The sequence below is a fragment of the Sturnira hondurensis genome, unplaced genomic scaffold (assembly GCF_014824575.4).
Source record: "Sturnira hondurensis isolate 20B ecotype Veracruz unplaced genomic scaffold, ASM1482457v3 Scaffold0013381, whole genome shotgun sequence".
Taxonomy (NCBI): Eukaryota; Metazoa; Chordata; class Mammalia; order Chiroptera; family Phyllostomidae; genus Sturnira; species Sturnira hondurensis.
This window is the reverse complement of record NW_028086012.1, coordinates 3006563-3030646: the sequence shown is the minus strand read 5'-3', so window position 1 is coordinate 3030646 and position 24084 is coordinate 3006563. Positions and strand designations below refer to the sequence as shown.

The window sequence follows — 24084 nt, the reverse complement described above, 5'->3', positions numbered from 1 at the left end:
CCCCTCACTGAGGGCCTGGAGTGGGAGTGATCACCTCTCTCTCAGCAGCCCCGCTTCAATCCCCCTAAGTCACTGGCGAACACACCACACTATGTACAAGAATCACCAGAGCAGCATCGTGAAGCACCAGGGGCTCCAGGGACTCCTGCAGCCCCTCACCCCCCCCCCCCCCNGCAGCCACCACCCCCTCCCCCCCCCCCCAGAGAGGTGTCCCTTTACCAGAGTGGAGGGTAATAGCCATCAAGACGGGATCTGCCTTCAGGAGGAAGAGCTTTTTCAGAAGCCTGGTGAGTCCCAAGAATTCACCCCCAGGATATCCCTTCAAGAAGCAGAAGGGTTGAGGCAGAGAAATTGCGCTTACCAGGGATGTAAGTATTCAGCTTTGATCACTGCCCTGCACCACTTGGAGCGGGCTGTGTCCTAAAATCCAGGTGAACCAAGTTGGGCAGTTGGCTGGACAAGTTACCCAGCCAGGCAACGCACAGAAGGGCCTGAAGTGGCCCCTCCCTTCTTGGGGAGGGGAGGAGAAGCAAGAGCAGAGTCTTGCAGGTGGCACAGGTGGGCTAAGGACTTGGGTGCATCTGACATGAATAAGCCCTGGGAAAGGCGTTGGGGACAAACCAGCCTGGACTGGATGCAAAAAGGTAGGAACTCAGGGTTTGGTCTCTAGATTCTGAACCACAAGGAACCTTTCCAGAAATGGAAAATGCCTGGGAATGGGAGGTTCCCAAGAGAGGACAATTTCCCAGAGTCAAATGTCTCTTACCCACTGGAATAGGGACCAGAATGTGTTTGCCACGCCTGTCTAGCCAAAGGCAGGTGGCATGGCCTTCCTTCCCTGCTTATGGCTGGACAGTGTGTTGACTTGGCTTCCTCCAAGAGACTGGTGGTTTAGCTCCTGTCCACACAGGCACAAGCGATGGAGCTATCCCTTGGGACTTTCCAGCACGAGTCCCCAAGAACAGTGGGTATTCAGCAGAGAAATGCAGGCTCTTCTGGTGAGGGGGCAGGTTTCCTCCCCCTTAGGTCATCCCGTGGTTGGCACAAGTCAGAGTTCTTGGTTTGGATTTAGTGAGCCCCTTCCCAGCTGTGAGCAGAGACCCACAGGGCCAGCAAAGAGCAGCCCAGAATCTGTGCCTAGAGCTCTAGCTCACAGAGCTGTTTGGGGGACATTCTTGATCAGTGTCTTCCAGGGCTGGGCTGAGACGACCGCGGGAAATGGGAGATGCCGTGGAGAGGGAGCTGCTCGCCCTGGCTCCCTCATTCCCAGTCCTCCCACTCTACATCTTCCAGCTGCAAATGGGAGGGGACAATGGAGAGCACAAAAACAAATTTACTCCTCTACATCAAGCCAGGCTCAAGCTCCCCCTGCAGCCTCACTTCCAGAGAGCCCTCCCCCACCCTACTGCCCTGGCCCATACAGTGCCCGTGAGAGGGAACCACAGTCTTAAGGAACGTGTCTAGGGAGCAGAGTTGTCCTCTGCCTAAAGGGTTGATCTGCTGCTGTGATCATTTCAGAACCAAAGGAAATGCTTCCACCCACCAACGCTGGACTCTACAAGGGGATGCCCTACCCACAGGAACCAAGTCAGTCAGCTCCTTAAGTAAAACTTGTCCCCTGCTGAGCAGATTAAGAAGATGGCTCAGAGAGGCAGAGAACTGGAGAGTGGCGGCCTGGGCTACAGGTGCCCACAGGGTCTTCACTAGGGGCTCCGGCGCCTAGTCCCCAGCTGAAGTCTTCCCAGGCAACCTTCTCTTGGCCTGCTGTCAGCTGATCCCTACGACGGGTTATAGAATAACTGCTCAGGGACACTGTATGTCAAGTTTTAAAAGAGGGCTGCAAAGACAGGAGAGCCATGACACCCCCGGGGCATGACAGGGTAGCTTGGCCTTCTCTGCCCTGGGGACAGCGAGATCACGGTACAAAACGCTCTTGCACACATCACTCCCGGCACGAAAAACCAGGCCTTTTCTGTGCCTCTAATCTGTTCGCCTCTTCAGCAGGCTCATGGGCTACATGATGGAAGAAATCACGTGGTTCTGGTGTGACAGCGGAAGTAACAGTGCCTTGAAGGATATGTCTGGGCTGGGGGTCAGTCCTGCCGCCCATCAGCTACAAGAGCTTTTCTCCCAGCCTCTCACTTAGAAGGACCCATTCCTTCTAAATGAGACTTTGAGAAGTCTTGACTTTGAGAAGTAGTGAACAGTGAGTACCAGGCCTCTGAGCTTACACCTGGTCTGGGTCCCGTGGTGGATTTGGTAACATCTACTGGTGCTCCCATGTCCCAGGGACTATGCCTAACACGTCTACCTGCACTGTCTGTCACAGCTCATAATCATTCATTCCATGTTTTAGATGAAGAAATAGAGGTTCCAGTTAAGGGATCAGCCTTTGCTCGCATTGTCTTTGGTCTGCAAGGCGAGAAACCTGCTCGGGCCCCACACTGGGGCCTTGAGTGAGAAGATCTGGAGCAGCCTTTGGCATCTGTACTTTTTAATAGTTCCTTGGTGACTGTGACACAGAGCTAATGTCAGGAACTCTCCCACTCATTCATCCTGAAGCTGAAAGAAAGCAGAGCCTGCCGATGACAACTGCTCAGGGCCAGAGTAGGAGGTCCCAGCTCTCTTTCCTGCAGCCTGTCACCTCGGAGAGGCACAGGGGTCCACCCAGAGGGGACAGTGGGGCTTGGTGGGGAGAGGCCTCAGACCCTTGGCCTGCTGGGCTTGCTTCCCTGTGGCCAACCAGACCCACTCACCTCACCCGAGGCATCCACTTTGGAAAGTGCCATCTGCACTTCCTCTTCAGTCATGTCCAAGTCAAAGTCCTTCTCCCAGTCTTCGCTGATGTCTGTGCTCGAGCCTGGAACCATAACCCACAGTGTCAAACTCGGGAAGGGGTATGCGAAGAGGCTGTGGCTGGGGTGATGGCACCCTCTAAAGGACTTGACCAATACACACCGAGGGACTTTGCCTTCTGTCGTCTAGCTCACTCCCCACTTTAAGGAATCTAAGGAATAATCCTAGATTCAGTCAAAGATTTAGCCAAGAGCACGTTCATGGTAGTGCTGCTGCAGTGATGAAAATGTAAAAGCCACCTGCAAGTCCACTGACGGGAATTCCGAGCAAATAAATGGTGTGGTGACATGATGGAACATCATGCGACTTTTTCATTTAGGATGTAGGACATTTATACACATTTAAATAGTACTAAACTCTACTACTAAGTGAGGCAGGCAAAGCAAGTTAATTAGTGAAGAAGCACTCTGGTTCAGAGACTCCCTGGGAGCCACAAAAGTCTTCCGGAAAAAATAAAGAATGAATCTCTTCCTCTTTCCTGACGACATCCTACCCACACTGACTTGCTCCTCTGGAAACACACCAGGCCCATTCCCACCGTAGGGCCTCTGCAGGGCCTCTGCAGGGGGTGTCCTCTGTCCCTGGGACCCTCAGCCACAGGCCAACTCCTTCACTTCCTTTACGTTGGCTCAGATCTCACAGTCGAGGTATGGCCTAACCATCCTTTTAAATTGCAACCTACTCCCTTATACTCTGCTCTGGTCTTTCTTTTTTCCCCATTTTATCACTTTCTAGCTTATATCATCAGACGTAATATGTTCACTGTCTAAAAACACAGGAGCTGGAATGAGAGCTCCCCAAGGGCAGGCGAGATTTTTTTAATACTCCAATGGACTGGCACACAGTCTGTGATCAGGGAATATTCATGGACCCTTTGTCTAAACTAGGGGCTGGCAAACTATGGTCCGTGGACCAAATCTACCCTATCACTATTTTTGGAAATAAAAACTTGGCACCCAGCTATGGCCATTTGTGTACACATTGCCTAGGGCTACTCTGAGGCTACAATAGTGTGGCTGGGTAGCTGGGACACAGGCTGTATGCCTAAAGCTTAAAATATTTGTGATCTGGCCCAACACAGAAAAATTTACGTATCCGTTCTAGGTGATTCTGATGCCTGCTAAAGTTTAATAACTACCACTCTAAAAATTCATATTTGGTTATGACTTCTTAGAGGCAGCATTTTAAAAATGTACACTGAAAGTTATTACTAAGAAGAAAACTACAAAAATAGTCCCTATTAAAAAAAGGTATATGCAGTAAGATTCCATTTTAGAAATACGCTCACAGATGCAGCACGCACACAGAAAAGGTGAGCAATAACACACAGAATACTAACAATAGTTATTTCTAGGTGATGAGGTCATGGGGTAATTTTTCTTGGTGTTTTTTTCCCCTAAGGAACCTATATTACTTTGTCACCTTTTTTAAAGCACCTTAAAAAGCGTAGGCCCCTGATTCCCCCCAAACCATGACCCATGAATATCTCCTTATTTCTTGTCTAGCTTGCTCCTCACCAGATGCCTAGGCTTTGAGACGTCTAAGCCCCACCCCCATATTCCTCATAAGGGGTCTCACACTGTTCTCTCTTCCTAGCCACCCAGCTTGTTATAAAAGCATGCTCTAGCCCTGGCTGGTGTAGCTCAGTGGATTGAGCACAGGCCTGTGAAGCAAGGGGTTACCGGTTCCCAGTCAGGGTACATGCCTGGGTTGCGGACCAGGTACCCAGCAATCGGCACTAGAGACAACCACACATTGACATTTCTCTCCCTTTCTCCCTCCCTTCCTTCCTCTGTATTAATAAAAAAAATGCAGACTCCTGCTTCTCCAACCCTCTCATTCAGACTGAGCAGATCTAGGTGGTGTCCCAGAACTCTGCAGGTACCTGGATGGTTCTGCATAGATCAGAGCCTGCATCTTGACAGATCACAGTGTTAGTATCAGTGGTATCAATGTAAAGTGCCTGTAACATATATACATAGTGGAGACTCAACAAATAGAGTCTCCTAAAGGCCTCTTCTCAGAGTTAAGTGATGTTGCGCACGGTCCCACAGCTAGTCAGAGGCAGACCTGCAACCAAGACCCCGTGCTTCTGACTCCACATCTCAGTCTCCCTGCGCTTTCAGAACGCTGTGGTGGCCATGCACCTGACTATGGGACAGCACAGGATTCCTGTGGGGTGAAAGCCAGACTCCTGGGTGATTCATCACTTCAAAGGTGTGGCTGTGGCCCTGACAGCTTTCCCTAACCTTGGGTTACCTACTAGGGACTTGGAATTCTCTTCTTCAGCTAAACTTTAAGAGCACTTCACACCCACCCTCTAGGGTGGGCATTTACAGTTCCAATTTACAGATGAGGAAATGGAGGCTTTGAGTTAGCAGAGACATGCACCTGGGTTCAGCCACCTGCCTCTGTCCCACCATCCTGTCCTGACACACACAAAGAGTACTAAGATCTCTGTTACACAGACCTGGCTGCTGTGGCTCAGTGGATCGAGCACCGGCCTGTGAACTGAAGGTTGCTAGTTCATTTCCCAGTCAGGGCACATGCCTAGATTGTAGGCCAGGTCCCCAACTGGGGGTGTGTGAGAGGCAACCAATTGATGTATCTCTCTCATATTGATGTTTTTCTCCCTCCCTTCCCCTCTCTCCAAAAGTAACTAAATAAAATCTTTTTTTTAAGTTTTTTTGGAGAGCTTCTTTTTTTTGAAGATTTTATTTCTTTATCTTTAGAGGGGAAGGGAAGGAGAGAAGGAGAGAAATATCAATGTATGGTTGCCCCTCGTGAGTCCCCTGCTGGGAACTGGCCTGCAACCCAGGCATGTGCCCTGACTGGGAATCGAACCGCAATCGTCTGGTTCACAGGCCCGCGCTCAATCCACTGAGCTACACCAGCCAGGGCTAAATAAAATCTTTTAAAAAAAATCTCCATTATACAGTGCACGTGGCAGAAAACTCATCTATGCAACAACAGTTTTAGACTTGATGTTGGAAGCTTTCTGTTTTTTGATAACTAACCTCAGGTGGGAAGCAGCTCTGCAACGGCAGGGATTGCCCTGGGACCTGCAAATCCCTGCGGCTAGACCCCAAGAGATTCTGCTCCCCCCAGAAACCAAGCCTCCCTCATGTCACATAAGGAGGAAAGGAGTCACTCTGTCTATAAGTCTCCATTCTTCCTTTTAAGATTTGCCCTCTCCGTCCCCACTGTCCTACCCTAGTCTAAGACTCTGGCTTCCCCCCACTACCTACCACCACCTCTGGTGGGGCTTCTGCATCAAATCCCCAGCCTCTCCTTTTGTGAATCCCCAAGTGCATTAGAGACAGCAGAACAGAGTGGTTGAGAGCTTTCACTGCACCTTCCCCGTCATCTCATTTTGTCTGGTCTCTTCTACCCACCACTCATTTTTCCTGATTATGCTCTCTATTCCAATTCCAAGTAGAACCTCAACTTCTTTAACCCTCCAACTCTTTCACTGTTATTCCCCACCTTCTCCAGCTCAGATCCCATAGGCCGTCACTCTGATCACTTCTCGCACATACTTCCTCCACTGGTTTCACCTGGCTAAATTTGACCCCTGGTTAAGTCCAACTCCCCACTTGCTCTGTGCCTGCACCTGAGCAGGTGAATGGGCTGGACAAGTGTGCAATAATGCTGACCGCTGTCTCAAAACTCAGGACCACTGCCTCCAACGGGTCCTCACTACCACCCATCAGCAACCCCATACTACCTGTTGGCCCATCACCTAGCTACCCATCTACTCTCCTAAAGGACTATTTCATACTTTTCTAAATACTTATTGGGTAGGTAATTGATCTGTTTCTTACCAGTGAAAAATGGGGAAAACTGTACAGGGCTTTTGTGAAGACTGAGTGATTATGCCTATCAAGTGCTTAGTACAGAGCTATACAGAAAGTGCTCAGGGAATAGTAACTCTTTTTATCATCATTTCTCCAAAGCAGAGCTCCACTCAGATTTCTTCCCTGATCGAGGACCTGTCGTGGAACAATTACTTCCAGTTTATAGAGGAGTAAACGGAGGCTAGGAGATCAGTAAGCTTTCTGAAGTTGTATGTCTTACATGCAAAGCTGGAATTTGAACCTGGAGCCTCCACATGCAAGGCTCTTAGTACAAGTGTATATCATATAAGCAGCATGCCCTCTGCTTTGTGGCACTAAGTTCAACCTTCTAAATTCAGTTTAAGTTCTTCAGTTCTATTTCTGAGCCAATCCATCCACCCTTCTTATGCCTCCCTCTCCTAGGAGACAATACAAAAAAGTGGGCTTTGGTCACCACCCTTGCCAAGGACCCCATGCCCTCTGCTCTGCGGACTTTGTAGGCCCGCTCGGCCTGGACTGCTCCCCGGCACCTGCCCCAAACTCTCCTACATGACGCAAGTCTCTGTGGGGAAACACCCGACGACTGTACCCACAGGTTCCTTCTTTCTTTGACTTTCTCCAGTTCCACGTCTGTCCCATACTGTTTCAGCTTCATCATAATGACTGCAGCCTTGGCCCCTCCCTCCTCTGTGCCTCATAAAGACTGGGTAGGAGCTCAATGGACGACCTCACTGAGCCACAGTCAGAAGGAAAGCACTGTGATGGAAACTAGGTGCCCTGCAGTTTCCATCAGGGAGCATGGCAGAGTGGGGTGTGGGGCGGGGCCTGTTTCCCACCCACTGTAGCAAAACAGTCCCTCATTGTGCCAGCAGGCCAGCATTCACCAGCTGGCCAAGCTTTGTGGCTAACTGGTACTGAGTGTTGGCAAAACAGGATGCACGTATGTGTGAGAAGTGCTGGGGTCTTGCTGATAATCAGCTAGCTCTAAAGAGGCATTTTGGATGTGACAATTGTCCTTTAATTCACGGAGTCAGAGAGGTTTCCTCCTGGCATAAAGTCAAAGAGTGTCCAGATCAAAATTCTATTATACAGATAAGAAACTAAAGCTTTAGTTCTTAAGCTGGCTCACAGCAAGTTCAGGAGTATTAACTTTTTTTATTATTCTTTAAAAAAAATTTGTTTATCTTTCAAAGGGAAGGGAAGGAGAGAGGAAGAGAAATGTCAATGTGTGGTTGCCTCTCACATGGCCCCCCCTAGGGACCAGGCCTGCAACCCAGGCATGTGCCCTGACTGGGAATGGAACCGTGATCCTTTGGTTTGCAGGCCTGTGCTCAATCCACTGAGCTACACCAACCAGGGCTAACTTTATTATTCTTAAACTGAACATGTAAGTTGTATTTATATATTTCATAATAGTAGCTCTAGTTGGTGTGGCTCAGTGGGTGAAGGTCGGCCTGTGAACTGAAAGGTCACTGGTGATATTCTCGGGGCTCATGACTGGGTTGCAGGCCAGGTCCCCAGCTGGGAATGTGCAAGAGGCAACCAAGCGATGTTTTTCTTTTTTTTTTTAAAGATTCTATTTATTTATTTATCTTTAGAGGGGAAGGAGAGAGGGAGAGAAACATCAATGTATGGTTGCCTTTCATGCATCCCCTGCTGGGAGTTGGCCTGCAGGGAACTGGCCTGCAACCCAGGCATGTGCCCTGACTGGGAATCGAACCACGATCCTCTGGTTCGCAGGCCTGCGCTCAATCCACTGAGCTACACCAGCCAGGACTCCAAGAGATGTTTTTCTCCCTCTTTCTCCATTCCTTCCCTTCTGTCTAAAACCTTCAATCCTAAGGTCACCCAGGAAAGAAGATCCTTGACATCAATCGGTGTCATAGGAATACCCACCCCAGGACAAGGTTACACTGCACAAAAGGAGAGAACGCAGCACCGCGTGGTAGGCAGTTGAGGGCGCGTGGGCTTCAAGCCAGAGAGACCTGGATCTGAATCTGGACGTGCCACTTCTCGCCACGTGAATCTGAGCAAGTTATTTATCATTTCTGAGCCTCACTTTCTTTATTTGTAAAATGAGGACAGTAATACTGACTTCCCTCAGCTGTAAGACGTGAGAAATTAAAGGCCATGTTACAAACTTTAGCACAGGATCTGACATAAACCTTATACTGTTGACCCTAAAATCACAATTTTAAGAGGCATCCTTACTCCTGAGAATCTGTGCATCGCAGAATTGATGGTAGGGTAATAAATAATATAGAGAAGCTGTCATCATCATCATCAGTGTCACGAGAGAAGGACATCTGCTCCTAGAATCCTGACGAGGGACAAGGAGACAAGCCTGCCTTGCGAGGTGTCAATTCTCACCTGCTCTGCCCCACACACTCCCTGGGCTTTGGCCTTGACTCACCTTTCTTTCCGTTGTTGGAGGGTGTAGATTTCCCACTGTCCGAGTTCAGCTCGAACACCCGTAAGTCTGTGAGCACCTCCTCCCTGAGGGTTTCTACTCTGCCTGGAGGCCTGGGCTCTGGGCCACTGGGGCGGCCCACAGGGGTGTGGGGTTTGAACTGGGCTGGGGGCGGGGGTCCAGTCTCGCCCATGTCCACAGCCAGGCTCTGTTCCTCCAAAGACGCCTCTAGAAGCTTTTGGGACAGGTCCTTGGGCAGCGCTTGTGCCTCAGGTGTGGTGGCAGGTTTGGCAATCTGTGTCACGAGGGAGACACTCTCGCTGCTCTCTGATGGGGTCACTTCTGTTGGAGGCTCTCCTGGGATCACCGGACTCTCTTCACAGGGGTTCTGGGGGCCAGGTTCTCCTTCAAGGGATGTGGACGTTTTGGCCACAGGAGACTTTGCCTCTTTCGGAGACGTGGGTGAAATGCCAACAAGTTCTTTGGTCAAGAGAGAAAAGCAGGGAAAGCAGGCAATGTGCCTGGTTAGCGCAAGGCAACCTCAGAGCTCTCTGAAGACAGGTCTCAGGTTCCCTCCAAAGTTTACTTTGGTCAAGACCTGCCCTGGCCAGGTAGCTCAGCTGGTTATAGCAGCATCCTGATATGCCAAGGGTGCAGGTTTGATCCCCAGTCAGGGCACATACAAGAAGCAACCAATGAGTACATGAATGGAACAAATCAATGTTTCTCTCTCCCTTCCTCTCCCTCTAAAATAAAAAAGATTAAAATAAATAAATAAATAAATAAAGGCGCCAGTTTCCTCACCATTTTCCACCAGGCTCTTCTGCAGATACTGCGTGTCCAATTTTCTCCTACATCTGAGGCCTCGTTCCTATCTGGTGGGCTCTCGGCCTCCAGAAATGCAGCCCAAAGTGGTATTGCAGATTAAAAAGCCAAGGCTTGTCGGTCACTTCTATTTATCTTTACTTTCTCTTTTTAAAAGATTTTATTTACTTATTTTTACAGAGAGGAGAAAGGAAGGAGAGAAACACTGACTGAGAACTAGGGACCTGGCCCACAACCCAGGCCTGTGCCCTGACTGGGAATCAAATCTGGGACCTTTTAGTTTTCAGGATGATGCCCAACCCATTGAGCCACCCAGTCAGGGCCACCTTTTCTTCGTTAGTAGTTTTGAGTTCAGGTCAGGCTCTGTTACATCCTAAGTGTGTGATCTTGGGCAAGGCATTTGGTTAAAGTTCTTTAACTCTCCCACCTCACTCGTAAAAGAGGGATAATGGAGTTGTGGTCATGACCTTACATACAAAGCTCTTAGTACAGACTGGGCGTATGATACAAGCACTTACTAAACATCTCAGCATTATATCCTGCAGGTGGCCCGATATACTGTCCTAAGCTGAGCTGTCATAGAGGATGTTCAGCTCCCTCCCTAAGCCAGCAGTTCCCAAGTCAATTAATATTAACAAGTTTAGCCACAGAGTCTTACGAGGGACGAGGCTCTGGAATGTCACTGAGCATCCCAGGTAACTCTGAAGTAGCTGGTCCATGGCTGGCAGGGGAATCTGCTGCAACCGACACATGTGCTTTTTATACCGAAGCCTGGGATTCTCCTGGCCTTGGCGGACGTCTCATCAGCTCCGCCTGTCCTCAGCAAACGCACACACTGTACTCATTCCTCCCTCTTCCCTGGGGTGCGGCATCTCTCCAGGCTTCATAGAGCACATGGCCCAGAGAGTTCCCCATAGGCAGGACCCATTACCTGCCCATCATTTCTTACCTTCTTCCTCCTCCCACCCAGGCTCCTCAGTGATGCTTTGTTCCGCCCGCTGCTTCAGGGCATCCCTCCGTGCCTGCTCCTGAATGTCGGGGAGCAGATGGCCAGGAGCAGTCAGAGCATCCTTTTCCCACACCCTAGTCCTAACCCCAGAACTCCTGACCCTTGTGTCCCCTTCTTCCCTCAACAAAGTCCAGCCCACTTCCCCCAAGGCTCAGTGGAATACCTCCCCAGGCTAGGCCGGCATACCTGCTCTAGTTGATGAACTTTATAGAAATAGCGATGCCAGAATTCCGAATGGGAAACAGCTGCGGGCACCTGGAAGGACAGGACAGCGAAGATGAGACTTCTGAGGTGTTTGTGTGGGGTCTGCATCCCCAGCCTTATCAGCCAGCTCCTAGCCACCCAGCCTTATCAGCCAGCTCCTAGCCACTCTGAATTTTAGACACAGTAAGAGGCTGAGCAGTGATTAATCAGAGCACTTCTACCCCACACCCAACCCCGGCTACTTTCCTGGCCTAGCTTGACCCAGGAGGGAGGAAAGAAATTCCATCAAGCTTTGCCAGCCCTTCCATTGCTTACCATGATGGCCAGAAACCTGGCAGATCAGCTTCTCCCTACAGACGCTTGACTCATTTGGCTCTACAGGGTTGCCCGCTCCCCAAGCCAGCTCCCCAAGCCAGATATACTCTGAAATGACTCTGGAAGTACCTGCCCGCCCCCCCCCCCCGGCCATATCCCTACACCTCAAGCCTGGAGCTGGCTGAGGTCCTGTCAGTTGGGCCCTCACCATCTTGGTGTAGAGGGCCCGGATGGAGGGGCTGCCTACAAGGAGCTCTGAGATCTCCCCCTTCTTCTCCTCCAAGCAGAACTGGGAAAGCCAGGCATCAAACAATTCCGGGGGCCCTGTAGAAGGACAGACACTGATGGTCAGTTCCCTGAGTGTGGGGAAAGGACACTGGGCCTCCAGAAAACACACCTAGACCTGGACATGGAGGACAATAAAGAAAGCTTAAGGTCTTTTTCAAAGCCATTTGGCCCAAGCTGGGGGGAAGGCAGGGTGAAGGGGTGGACGGGCTTTACTGATACCAGGGTGCAGCACCCAGGTGGTCTCCAGGAGGGGCTGCAGACTCCATTCTCTACCATGCCTGCTCGCTTGTTAGCCCCCACTGCACTTGGCCACTGAATCTCTTCTCTGAAGCAGCTGTTCTCAGGCCACCCACGTTGCCAGATCCAATGGCAACTTCTCTGTCCTCTCTTGAGACCAATCCAGTTTCTGACCCTGAGGGCCACTGCTTTCCTCTTGAAGCCCTCCGGATCCAGGGGTCCAAGTGTCCCCCGGACATGTCTACTTGCACAGGTGCTGCAAACCCAACTCCTTTTCTTTCCTGCCCAGCCCAACTCACCCTGATCCACTGGAAAACTTGGGGACCCTCCGAGACACCTCCCTATCCAGTCACTCTGGGTTCCACCTCCTCAGTGTCTATCACGGCGCACTCTCCTCTTCACTCCTGCTGCTTCCCAGGTTCTAGCCCTACCTCTGACGTCAGGGCTGCCACCAAGCCTCCTAACTGGTCTTCCTATCCTCTGTCTCTGCCTCTATTTCATCCTTCACAACACTGTCCAGGGTTCTTTCATAAAATGTAAAATCTGATCATACCAGGCCTCAAAGCCCTGTAATAGTTCTCTATAGGAAGGCTTTTAAAACTAGGGTCGAAAGACAGGCTTCGAAGGTCAAAGAATCCCATTTTGCATAAACAATTTTGTAGAGAACTCTCTCTACAAAATTTTCATGGATTGCCATTTTCAACAGATTTTTAAAGGCCTTTCTGACAAAAAAAAAAGTTAAGAATTTTGTTTTGGGCCCTGGCTGGCGTAGCTCAGTGGATTGAGCACGGGCCTGCGAACCAGACGATCGCGGTTCGATTCCCAGTCAGGGCACATGCCTGGGTTGCAAACCGGTTCCTTGCAGGCTAACTATCAGCAGGGGATGCACAAAAGGCAACCATACATTGATGTTTCTCTCCCTCTCTCCTTCCCCTCTAAAAATAAATAAATAAATAAATAAAATCTTAAAAAAAAAAAAAAAAAGAATTTTGTTTTGGGGACAAAATTAAAAATTCAAACAGCTTAGCCCGACCCCCAGAGCACACAGACCCGCTGCCCTTGAGGCTCTCTCTGCCTCTCACCCGCGCGGCCCGTTAGTCCAGCCTTCCCAGGTGCCGGGGCCCACCCTGTTCTTCCTGGACCTCCGTGTGTTCTACTGCTATGCTTGGACACCCACCCCTCACTTCTGAAGGTAAAGTAAGTTTACTGCTAATTTGCTCTTAAAACTTCACTTCAAGTGTCACGTCACAGGCTGCCAAGGTGCGTTGGGTGCCATCCCTCTGGGTTCCCACTCCCTCGTTGGCTCCACAGAAGCAGTCACTGCAAATCTATTATCTTTGCTTTGTTCACTGTTGCCTGTTTCCCTCTTCTAAGAGCAGGTTCCTGGAGGTCTGAACCAGGTTGTAGGTTTGACTCATTTCTGACCTGGGACTTGCTCTATCATGGGGGCTTAGCAAACAGACAGGGTGGCAGGGCTGGGCGGGGGCCTGAGCTGAGGGTGAGGAAGGGGATCAAAGTCTCTGCAGACAGGGATGAAGAGAGCCTGGGTTGCGAGAGGAAAAGAGACCACCAACCCGTCCCACCAGATCTAAGGTATGCACTAGCCCCACTCTGGTCCCTTTACACAGCGGGAGCCTGGCCACTGCTACCAGACAAATGGAGCACAGCCCAGATGCCCTTGGGCTACTTGCCCCGCAAGCCCACCCCCTTACCGCTACCCTCTCACCATCTGGTTCATTGCAGTAGGTTGCCGGGTCTGACTGCAGGCTGTAGAGACGAGCCTACAAGAAACAGAGAAGACTCTTCAATGAGGCAGCAGAGCAGCTTCCCCAGCAGACACAGAGATGCACATCTTTGTGAAGACCCTGACTGGCTGGACCATCACCCTCGAGGTTGAGCCCAGTGACAACACTGAGAATCAAAGCTAAAATCTGAGACAAGGAGGGCACCCCACTTGACCAGCAGTGTCTGATTTTTGTGGGCAAACAGCTGGAGGATGGCCGCGCTCTCTGAGACTACACTCTTTGGAAAGAGCCCACCCTGCACTTGGTGCTTCATTTATGAGGTGGTATCATCGAGCCATTCCTCCACCCGTTCACCCAGAATACAACTGTGACAAGATCTGCCACAGTGTTACGCTCACCTGCACCCCCACTGTCAACTGCTGCAAGAAGTGTGGCCACACCAACAAACGTGCGCCCCAAGAAGGTTAAATAAGGCTCCTCCACCACCTCCTCGGGCCCACAGGAGGTGTCCTGCCTGAACCCCATGGCCCAGAGGCCTCAATAAAGTTTCCCTTTTGTTGACTGAAGCAGAAAAGGAAGGAAGGAAGGAAGGAAGGAAGGAAGGAAGGAAGGAAGGGAGGGAGGAAGGGAGGGAAGGGAGGAAGGGAACGGAGGGAGAGAAGGAAGGAGGGAAAAAGAGAAGAGAAAAAAGAAAAGAGAACATAAATTCTGAGGTGCTGGGCAAAGAAGGTACCCCGCCCCCCCTGCCGCCACAGTACTCAATCAACCCCAGCACAGCCCCTCCCCTGCTGGCCACCACGTTCACAGGGCACCTGTCAGTTAACAGTGTGGCTAGGGAGTGGGGTGCTGGGCTAGGAGTCCAAGACTGGGGTTCTGAGAGAAATGGTCTTTCACCCAATATTCCACTCCTGGGAACTAGGAAAATACGGTGTAAACAGGCTACAAAATTATATGTATAAAATTATGTGAAATATAAAAAATGCTAATAAAAATACCAATAAAGTCCAAAATTATGGGCAGGTTTTAAAATAATGTAACTTCCCCAAATTGAAACCACTCATTAGGATTTCTTCGCCCCGGCCAGGCTGCTCGGGTGGCTGGAGCACTGTCCCGACACAGCTCTGGGCTCACCCAGGTCAGGTCACATGCGGGAAACAACCAGTGAGCGCGTAAAAAAGTGGAGCAACGCCCTGGCTGGTGTAGCTCAGTGGATTGAACACAGGCCTGCGAACCAGAGGATCACGGTTCGATTCCCAGTCAGGGCACATGCCTGGGTTGCAGGCCAGTTCCCAGGGGGGGACTCATGAGAGGAAACCATACATTGATGTTTCTCTCCCTCTCTCCTTCCCTTCCCTTCTAAAGATAAATAAATAAAATCTAAAAAAAAAAAAAAAAAGTGAAGCAACAAGTCTACGCCTCTCTCTTCTAAAATCAATCAGTAAAAAAAAGGTTTTTAAAGAATGTCTTAATTTGACAGCCAGCGGCCAAGTGAAACTGTAAGCTGTGTTACTATTGGGGCCGCAGATGTGGCAACCTTTAGCTGGTACAGAGAGCCCCACCTTCCTTCCTCCTATTACGCGACGCATGGGCTGGCTGGCTGCACCAGAACTTCAGGTTTTGGTGATTCACTGTTCAAAATCCTGTAATTTAAACATACTCACAATTCCACTCAAATGTTCACTAAGTGGTGGTGCCAATGCTAATGCTAAAAGCACACCTGAAAAATCAGTTGGTTTGGAATGGAAATTCAATGTGGCGAAATGCTACAATGGAGGCCAAACTGTGATGACACCACACTGTGAATTTAGGAGAAAACGTTCCATGAAATCCAAGAAGGTTGAGAAAATAAAATGCAGTAGAAATACAGACATTCTCCCCTCTGCCCCCTGTGCATGTATTCCTATTAGAAACAGAAATCAGTCTTTAAAAAAAGAAAAGATTCTATTTATTTATTTATTTTTAGAGAGAGGGAAAAGGAAGGAGAAAGAGAGGGAGAGAAAAATTGATTGGTTGCCTCTTGCATGCCCCCGGCCTGTGCCCTGACCTGGAATTGAACTAGCAACCTTTTGTTTCATGGGCGATGCTCAACCCACTGAGCTACACCAGTCAGGGTTGGAAATTAGCCTTTAAGTAACCCAAATGTGGAAAAAATCATGCCTGTGCAGATGTCCCTACAAGACTCCTTATTATGGTCGAAAGGTGAGAGGAATCCACATGTGCAACATTAGGGAAATGACTAAATAAATTATGCTAGATTCCTTTGCAAGAGTTTAAAGACATTAAAAATAATGGTGGTTAGGAAAGGTGCTAAATTTATTGTAAAAATTTTAAAAGGTTATAAAATTGCACATATAAAGTGCCTTTTATGTTAGAAAAATACCCAAACTATCTTTACCCATGTTTGTAAACAAAAAGAAATGGAAGGCTAAGCACTAACAAAAGATTAGCAGTTTTTTTGAGTGATGGGATTATGGGTTTAGAAATACTTACTTTCTAAATTGGAGAATACCGATAAGCTTACCGGTATCCTGGCTTATCGGTATTCTCCAATTTAGTTATATAAGTATATTTACTTTGTAGCCTGAACATTATTGCTTCTGTGAGGACGCAGGAAGCTACAGCCCAGTGTTGTTAGGCACCTACAGGGAGGCAACTAGTGAGTGAGTGAGTACCTTGGTGCCATCATAGGGCTCAGCTGTGCCAGAGGGCGTGCCCATCAGGGTGATGACATCACAGTCGATGGTTTTGTCTGGTGAGGGAGCAAAGGTGTCGGAGATCACCCCTAAGAAGTCAGACAGACCCTTCTTCATTTTCTCCGTCGCCCCCGAGGAGCCTTCAGTCTGCAAAGAGAAGCCAGCAGAGGAAGCAAGCGGCCCACAAGCAGGCTACACCCTGGGGCACAGGGTGTGGAGGAGCGAAGTATCAGGGGGAGAGTGTACTGTGTATGTTGGGACCAGGGAGTGCTTGTGACCTCTCACCCCATTTCTGGGGCTGGAGAAGGAGAGAGAGACAGCCAGGGTTTCCATTCTCCAGATGAGGGTGCAGAATAGGGCTGCAGTAGGCCTCTGTAGGTCAGAGCAGAGCTACGTGACTGGCTGTTTCATCAAAATTTCAAGGCCAGCCAGACTCAACAAAAACTGACAGGAGAGAAGCCACGCTACGGACATTCAGAGGGGAAGAAGACCTATGAGTCTTCTTAGGTGAGAAGACTGAGAAAGGTACTAGCTATGGAGTCAAACTTGAATATGAATCCCAGCTCTACTGCTTGTTAATTATGAGACCTACACCTTCCTTGAATCTGTTTCCTTATCTGTAAAATGCAGATAAATACATTTCCTTATCTCAATTCAACAGAGTTACCATTCGTCATTCATGCTCATCAGCAGTTGTGGGTAGCAGATAGCTAGTATTTTACTACATTTGACCAAACAAGCCTGGGAAAAAAAACTCCAAAACATGTTTTTCATAATGTGACCTCTAGTCACAAGGAAATTGATTCAGCTGGTGACCAAATTAAGACACTGCAGTGTGTCTCAATACTAAACAAAATGCTGTCATATAAAACCAGTACACTGCACTTCATCATAAACTTGAGACTTGCAAGGATATCTTTAACTGTACAATTTTCATGGTCACACTGACTTCAGAATCAAACTCCTTTCTCACAAAAAGATTCTACTGCACATCTCTGAGTAATAAATTGGCACACCCTTCTGGAGGACAGTTTTGCAATAGATATTAAAAGGCCCCAAACTGTACTCACCCTATGATCCCATCCAAGATTTTATTATAAAGAAAGTGTTAAGGGCAAAGAGTGTTCACTGTAGCCCTGTTTACGGCCCTGGGAAAGATATGAAAGAGGAAACTAGGAACTAGTTAAACCCCATAACAGAATACTGTGCCATTTGTGATGCTGCGGAAAGAGGTCTGCAATGATCAAATCAAAACAAGTAGGTTACAAAACATGGTACTGAGTTGGTTCCGATTGTGAAGGAGAAAGTGTAAATGGGGGTGCCCTCCCCACACAGTGGCCGGAGTTGTCTCTGGGAGACAGACTCAAGGGCGTCTCTAGGCCTTTCCTGTCTTTCCTTCCTGCCCTTCCTTCCTTCCCTTTTCTTCTCTTTTATTTCTTTTTCTCTTTCTTTCTTTCTTTCTCTCTCTCTCTCTCTCATTTGTCTGTATTTTCTAAATTGTCTATAATGAATGACTTTGATAATAGAAAACATTTGCTAGGACAAAGTGAGAAAGCTTATTGTTATTTAATACGTATATGTAGCTTGTTTGCTTGACAGACAAAATTCTTTCAAATGAGAGTCTATGGGGAAAAACAATCACATAAAAAAATTGGAGAAAGGTTGGGAGCCCCCACCATAGTCCCAGGACGGGTCAGGCTGTGAGGGGCAGTCCCTTGGAGGAGACAGGGGTACTCACAGCCAGCTTCTCCTTGACCACGCTGGCCGTGGCTGCAATGGTGCAGGCCGTGTCATGCTGCACCACCTGGGTGAACTCTGTCAGGTCCCGCTTCATGAACTCCAAGGCTTCAGAGGACTGTGGGAAGACAGAGAAGGATGACAGAGACAGCTGTCTCCACCACCCTTTGTTGCTGTTCCCTGTGCTTCTTTGTAGCAGACAGACGCATGGAAAACTCAAGTGACACAGGAGGCCTGGGCTCAGAAACAATGCTCACTTGTCCCAATTCCACAACTGGGTATCTGACAACAGAGAGCAAAGAACTTCTTGCTGCTCTGGGAACAGCAACTGCGTACCAGCCTAGACACTTACAAGCTACTGAGCCAGGAGCTGACTCTTGTCCAGTCCTCGGCACCTCCTAGAAGACGAAGGGGGGGGGGGCTAGATGAGCAGTTCTTAAGAGCAGACGGGAAGGGGATGTACAGTCTGAAAACAGATTTTGTTGCATCACTTTGATATGCTTCAAGACATGAAGTTTATTTCAAATAACATGAAAAGATCTGTGATTTTTTTAATCAAAGGAAAGTGTTTCTATTTTCACATTTTTTGGTACAGGGAAATTTAGTTGAAATGCGGCAGCATGCTAAATTATGTGTCTGAAAGATTTAATAAACATGTTCCAATAACAATAGTTTAGAAAGCTTTTATGATTACTGGTATTATTTTAATACCAGTAAAAAATATGTTGATATTTACACTCGACAAAGGAAGTGTTAACAGAAAGACTTGACTGGATCCTCTCCCAGGCTTTCCTGGTCCCATTCATGCATAGAGCTCCTTCAGGCAGAACTGGTATTTGCCTGTGTTACACCAATCTGCTTCTGGTCCTGCACGCAGAACCAGCCTGAGACAGCGGACTCTCGGCTCTTGTCTAAGTGCTGCCTGGTCTGTTTTCCTTCACCCATGCAGGACGCCTTCCTGGACTAGCTCTGTAGTCATCTGCAAGCCCTCTCGTTTTATACATGGGGGCCACCTCGATAGCCTCCTGCAATTTTTTAGCATGTGTTTTAGTATTCTGGTGATGCTTCTTTTGTGGAAGGGTCTGCTTAGTTTTCATCAGCATTGGAAGCCTCTGAGTGAGAGAGTCTCATCTATCAGCCACAGCTACTCTGAGGGTGGGCACTATGCCTCCATATCTGACTCAGAACTCCTTAATTGGGATAGACGGGTCATTCATGAATTCTCTCTCCATCCACACTGCCACCACCTTAGTCCAGGCCAACCTGGACCCCTTCTAGGTTGCACGCATCAGGTGCTTCTATTAAATTCTCTTCCTGACACCAGTGGGAGCCTTCTAAGTCAGAGCAGGCCATGTACACTCTTTTGACTGTTACACAGTATCCTATGAGCAAGTATAAATCTTAACACTCACTTGCAAGGCCCATGTAATCTTGCCTCTGGCACTCTTTCAACGCCTAATGCTGTGCCCCTCACTGAGCTCTACCTGGCCTTCCTCAAGTTTCTCAAAAGTTCTAGCATCTTCCCTACCTCAGGAATTCTGAATATATTATTCCTCTCCTTGACACACAGTTCTAACTCTTCAAAGCAAAGCAGAGACAAACACAATGAGTGGGCCCTCTCACCTGGCCAACTGCTGTTCCTCTTTCAGATCTGTGCTTAAATGTCACTTCCTCAGAGAAGCTTCCCCGATGCCACCTCAGTCTGGGGTGGCTGCCCTGCTTCATGGTCTAAGAGACCTGCACATTGTCCGAACATTTCTCATACTTCAGACTCATGACTGCCCATTCCATGTCTATCCTCCTGCAGAGCTGGGAGTTCCATGAACATAGAACTCATTTCCTTTTAAAGATTTTATTTATTTTTAGAGAGAGGGGAAGGGAGGGAGAAAGAGAGGAAGAGAAACATCAATCCCTCTCGCACTCCCCCTACTAGAGACCTGGCCAGCAACCCAGGCATGTGCCCTGACTGGGAATTGAACTGGCGATCCTTTGGCTCACAGGCCAGCACTCAATCCACTCACTGAGCCACACCAGCCAGGGCCGAGCTCATGTTTTTTTTTATTCACTGATGCTTCCCCAGTGTCTGACAAAGAGTCAGGCATGGAATAAGCACTAAAAAAATGTTGCTTGTTAAATTTACATGTAACAAAGCAGCTTTAATTATATAACCATCCGCATGTTTATGTGATGAATGGTTGTTTCCCTCACTAGACTGTGAGCTTGAAAGGGACAAATGTGAATTAACATAGTGCTTGCCCTCAAGAAGGTCACAGTCTATTGGGGAAAATGCTCACAAAACAGTGCTGACAAGCAAGGAAAGACCAGTGACTAGAGTATTAAGCGAAGCTTGGAAAGACCTGGACTGTGCCCTAAAGAATGGGCTAAGAAGCCTGGGCATGGTGGGGCATGAGTTTACTGAAGCCTACAAGCAGTTAGTCCTAATGAATATAAAAGGTAAAGCAGAAGTAGTGAGGGAGAGGTTGCCAAGGGCAACCATGGAGCACCTGATCGGCCCTGTGGGTGATGAGGAGCCACCAAAGGTCTGAAAGAGGGCAGCCATGATGAGATTTGCATTTTTAATAGGTCATTCCAGGGACTGGTGTGGTCCAAGGGTGACAAGATTAGAAGAGGGAAGAAGATCAGTCCGGAGGCTGCTGCAATAGTCCAGGAAAGAAAATAGAAGAATAAGGACAGTGCTGGTAAGGATGAAGAGGATGAGACTGGTTCAAGAAATACCAGGCGAAAGAGATGGATTTGGTGATTAAATAGGTGTCTTGACTGAGGCCAAGACAGAATCAGGGAAGAGGCACTGGCTGTTAAACTAGGTGACTAGAGAGACGACACTGAACGGGGAGCAGCTTTAGAGAGAGATGATGACAGTGACTCTGGTCATGTAGAATCAGCAGTGACTGTGGGGTATCTGGAACTGCTGTCCAGAAGGAGCTATTCTCAAACACAAGCTCAGAGAAAAAGACTGAGTCACCCTAACAAGAATGGAGGTCACCCAGGAAAGTTGATAAACAGAGCAGTGGACTGAGGACAACTGTGAACACCACACCTTTGAGAGGCCAAGGAAGAGAAACTCCTGAGAACTGTCAGGAAAGGAAAGCCTGGGCAAGTATTTGGAGAACTGAGAGAGAATCATGTCACAAAGGCCAAGGGAGTAGAGTTTCAAGAATGAGGGAGTGATCACTAGTGTCAAATGCAGCAGAAAGCTGCCGGAAGATAAGGGCTGAAAACCACCCAGTGGATTTGGCAAGTGGTAGGTGAAGCTGCATGTGTGTATATAGATAAGTTGATACATGCTGGCTTCAAGGATGGGGAGGAATTACAGAGAGATCATGCTGTTGACCTCAAATTTTAAAATGTCAGAGCTAACGTTACCTCCTTGAAGTAAAAGAGGAGGTGGTTGAACAGGGAACTCGAGGGAAGAGTTAGGTTTGGGGAAAATTTCTGAAGGCAAGGGGAGGACATAAAGTCTGAAGATGCTTACTAGGGGTGCTCGGGCCCAGATGAGGTTGGGGCCCGAGCAATGGTAGGGCCAAAGAGCAATGTGACTTCCCCGACCAGTGTCTGTGGGCAAGTGTGGGTGCTCGCTCGCTCGCGCTCTCTCTCTCTCTCTCTCTCTCACACACACACACACACACACACACACACTGTAGGAAGAGCAGAGGCAGATTACAGCACCATTTCAGAGCTGTGGTGTACAAGAAAATTGAAAATGCTGGGAACTGAGAAGTCCAAATGGAACCAGGATAGGAAGGAGGGAAGCAAGGCCAGGAAAGCACTGAAAAACCAAGAAAAAAACGGAAGGAGAAGTGGATGGGTGGTATTTAAGAGTTTCCCCAACACTCTGAGCATTTAATAAAAATGGCCATTTATTTTATCAAATTTGCTGTGTACTAGGCATTTCTTAGTGCTTTACATATATTGTCATTTAATCCTCACACAAACCCTCCCAGGTATGTGTTAGTATTCCCATTTTACAGATGATGAATGGAAACCTAGAGAGGTTAAATAACTTGCACGGGTTCTTCTAAGAGTAAGCAGCTAAGAAAGGGAAATTAAGCCTTTTCTTTACAAATGGGGAATTGTTAAAGGCAGAAACAACATTCACTTCCTCTCCCTTTGCTTTCAAATGAGAATTCTCCAAGAACAACAATGAAAGGTTAATCAACTACTTATTTTTCATGAGTTATGGTAAACAAACCTCAATGGAAACACACAGGAGGCCTTCAAACAGACTTGTTAAATGAATGTCAGACTCTCAGTGGATTGATCAACAGGAAGCAAGCCAGGAGGAGGTCTCTTCTATTAAACCTCAGTATGAAATTCTCTTTCTTAGTCCTCATTAAAACAAACCGCTCAGGGCATCCTCAGATCTGCTGGACTGGAGCTGAGGGGTGTGTACAGGCCAGAAGAACAAAAATGCCCCCAGATTAGCCAAATGATTTAACTGAGGCCAGAAGCCTCCTGAATTCCGCGTGGAAGCAGGACTTGCCTCAAATGCTCGCGGTAAACAGTAACTACCATTCTGGAAGAACAGATTTTCTTCCAGAATCCATTTGGGTCGGTTTTGACGGATAAGCATGGAATGAAACAGAAACACACAATGGCATTGCTCACTGGCAGAGCCAAGTCTCATTCATCCCACAGGGACTGCCGTCTCCCCACCAGACTGGGAGCTTTGTGAAGCCCATGAGTACATCCGTTTGGCCAACATCGGTGTCCTTGGTGGGGACACCGGTGGAACCTGTCAGAGTGCTGGCTGTGGCATAAACGCTAATATTTAAGTGACTATAGGGGGAAGTTTCTATTGCTAGAATTGTTTATCTTCTAGGCCTACATCAAATGTTCTCTTTTCTACAAAGTTAGGAATTTCCCGAGCTGGAATAAATTGCTCGTTCCTAGTTCCTATAGATTCCTACGAAAGAGTCGCTCCGGCCTTTAAAACAATCTTTATTTCACTGTGGATAGTGTCACACTGGCCTGAATGGGGCTCTGTCCTTCCGCAGACAGAAAGGGGCTAAAAGTAGGGACAGAGTCGCTCTAATCCCTGAGGCCTGGCACAGGTCGGGCGGGGACGCTGCGACCAAGTTGCAATGAGGCGGCGCCGGTCCAGCTTACCTTTTCCTTGACTGCCTGATAGCTCTGCTGCAGCCAGCTCCGCCACCATCCCACGTCCTCCCTGTGGAAGAAGACAGATTTGGCACCCCTGCAGTGCGACTCTTGCCCGCGCAACGATCGGGTCTCAGTTTCCCCGTCAGAAGTGGCCCCAAGCGGTCTTGGCAGACCGCTTCCCAACCCCCCTCACACTGTGACTCCGCCCCGCCTTTTCAGCTCTGTCCACCGCCGCGCTGGCCTCCTGTTCCCCACGGGGACCCTGGCCCAGCACCCTAACCCTGAGAAAATTCAGGCCCCAACGCCCGAGAGTTGGATGACGGGCTCACCCTTCCGCCATCTTGCCTGCATGACATCACCACTATTTACTGACCTTTGACTTACGACACGGCACCGCCCCCTCAAGCACCGCCCCGAAGCACTCGGCCCAATCCTCTCGCGGACACCGTCCTCAGCCCAATCTTCTCCTCGCTTTATCATTAGGTCCCGCCCCCTTGAGCTTGGCCCATTCTCTGTTTCCCCCTTAAACCCCGCCCCCGAAGGCTTGGTCCAATCCTCAGTTTTTCCTTAAGGCCCACCTCCAGCATTAGCTCCGCCCCCACCAACCTCGAATCTTTGTGGATATCAGCCAACATCGCCTACGGTGGCCGCTTTGGACCGTTGTCGTCCCTTTGGGTGGGCGGTGGAAAACTGGGAGTTGAGGGGAGGGAGGGATCTTGGCGGGAGGGGGAGAGGGAGAGAGGGATCTTGGCTGCGGGGAGCCGGGCCGGAGCTCGAACGTATGGATCAGGGTTAGGACCGCCCCCCT

At 48.8% G+C, this 24084-nt stretch overlaps 1 protein-coding gene across 3 annotated transcripts; it reads right to left on the bottom strand.

Moving 5' to 3' along the window:
* Positions 1-285: 285 nt before the first annotated feature.
* Positions 286-23645, bottom strand: BSDC1 (BSD domain containing 1). 3 transcript variants are annotated; one of them, XM_037061554.1, is made up of 11 exons: positions 23606-23645; positions 23283-23343; positions 18157-18273; positions 16398-16565; positions 13707-13761; positions 11664-11779; positions 11123-11191; positions 10877-10955; positions 9106-9585; positions 2757-2860; positions 286-1293 (listed from the first exon to the last, which is right to left on the bottom strand). In XM_037061554.1, exons 1-11 carry the CDS (start codon positions 23614-23616, stop codon positions 1261-1263), a joined length of 1293 nt encoding a protein of 430 aa, XP_036917449.1. In that variant the 5' UTR covers positions 23617-23645; the 3' UTR covers positions 286-1260. The 3 variants fall into 3 exon arrangements, with proteins under 3 accessions (XP_036917449.1, XP_036917450.1, XP_036917451.1); XM_037061555.1 differs by having other exon boundaries at positions 9106-9582; XM_037061556.1 differs by lacking the exon at positions 286-1293 and adding an exon at positions 2334-2685 and having other exon boundaries at positions 2753-2860; positions 9106-9582.
* Between the last annotated feature and the right edge of the window lie 439 nt (positions 23646-24084).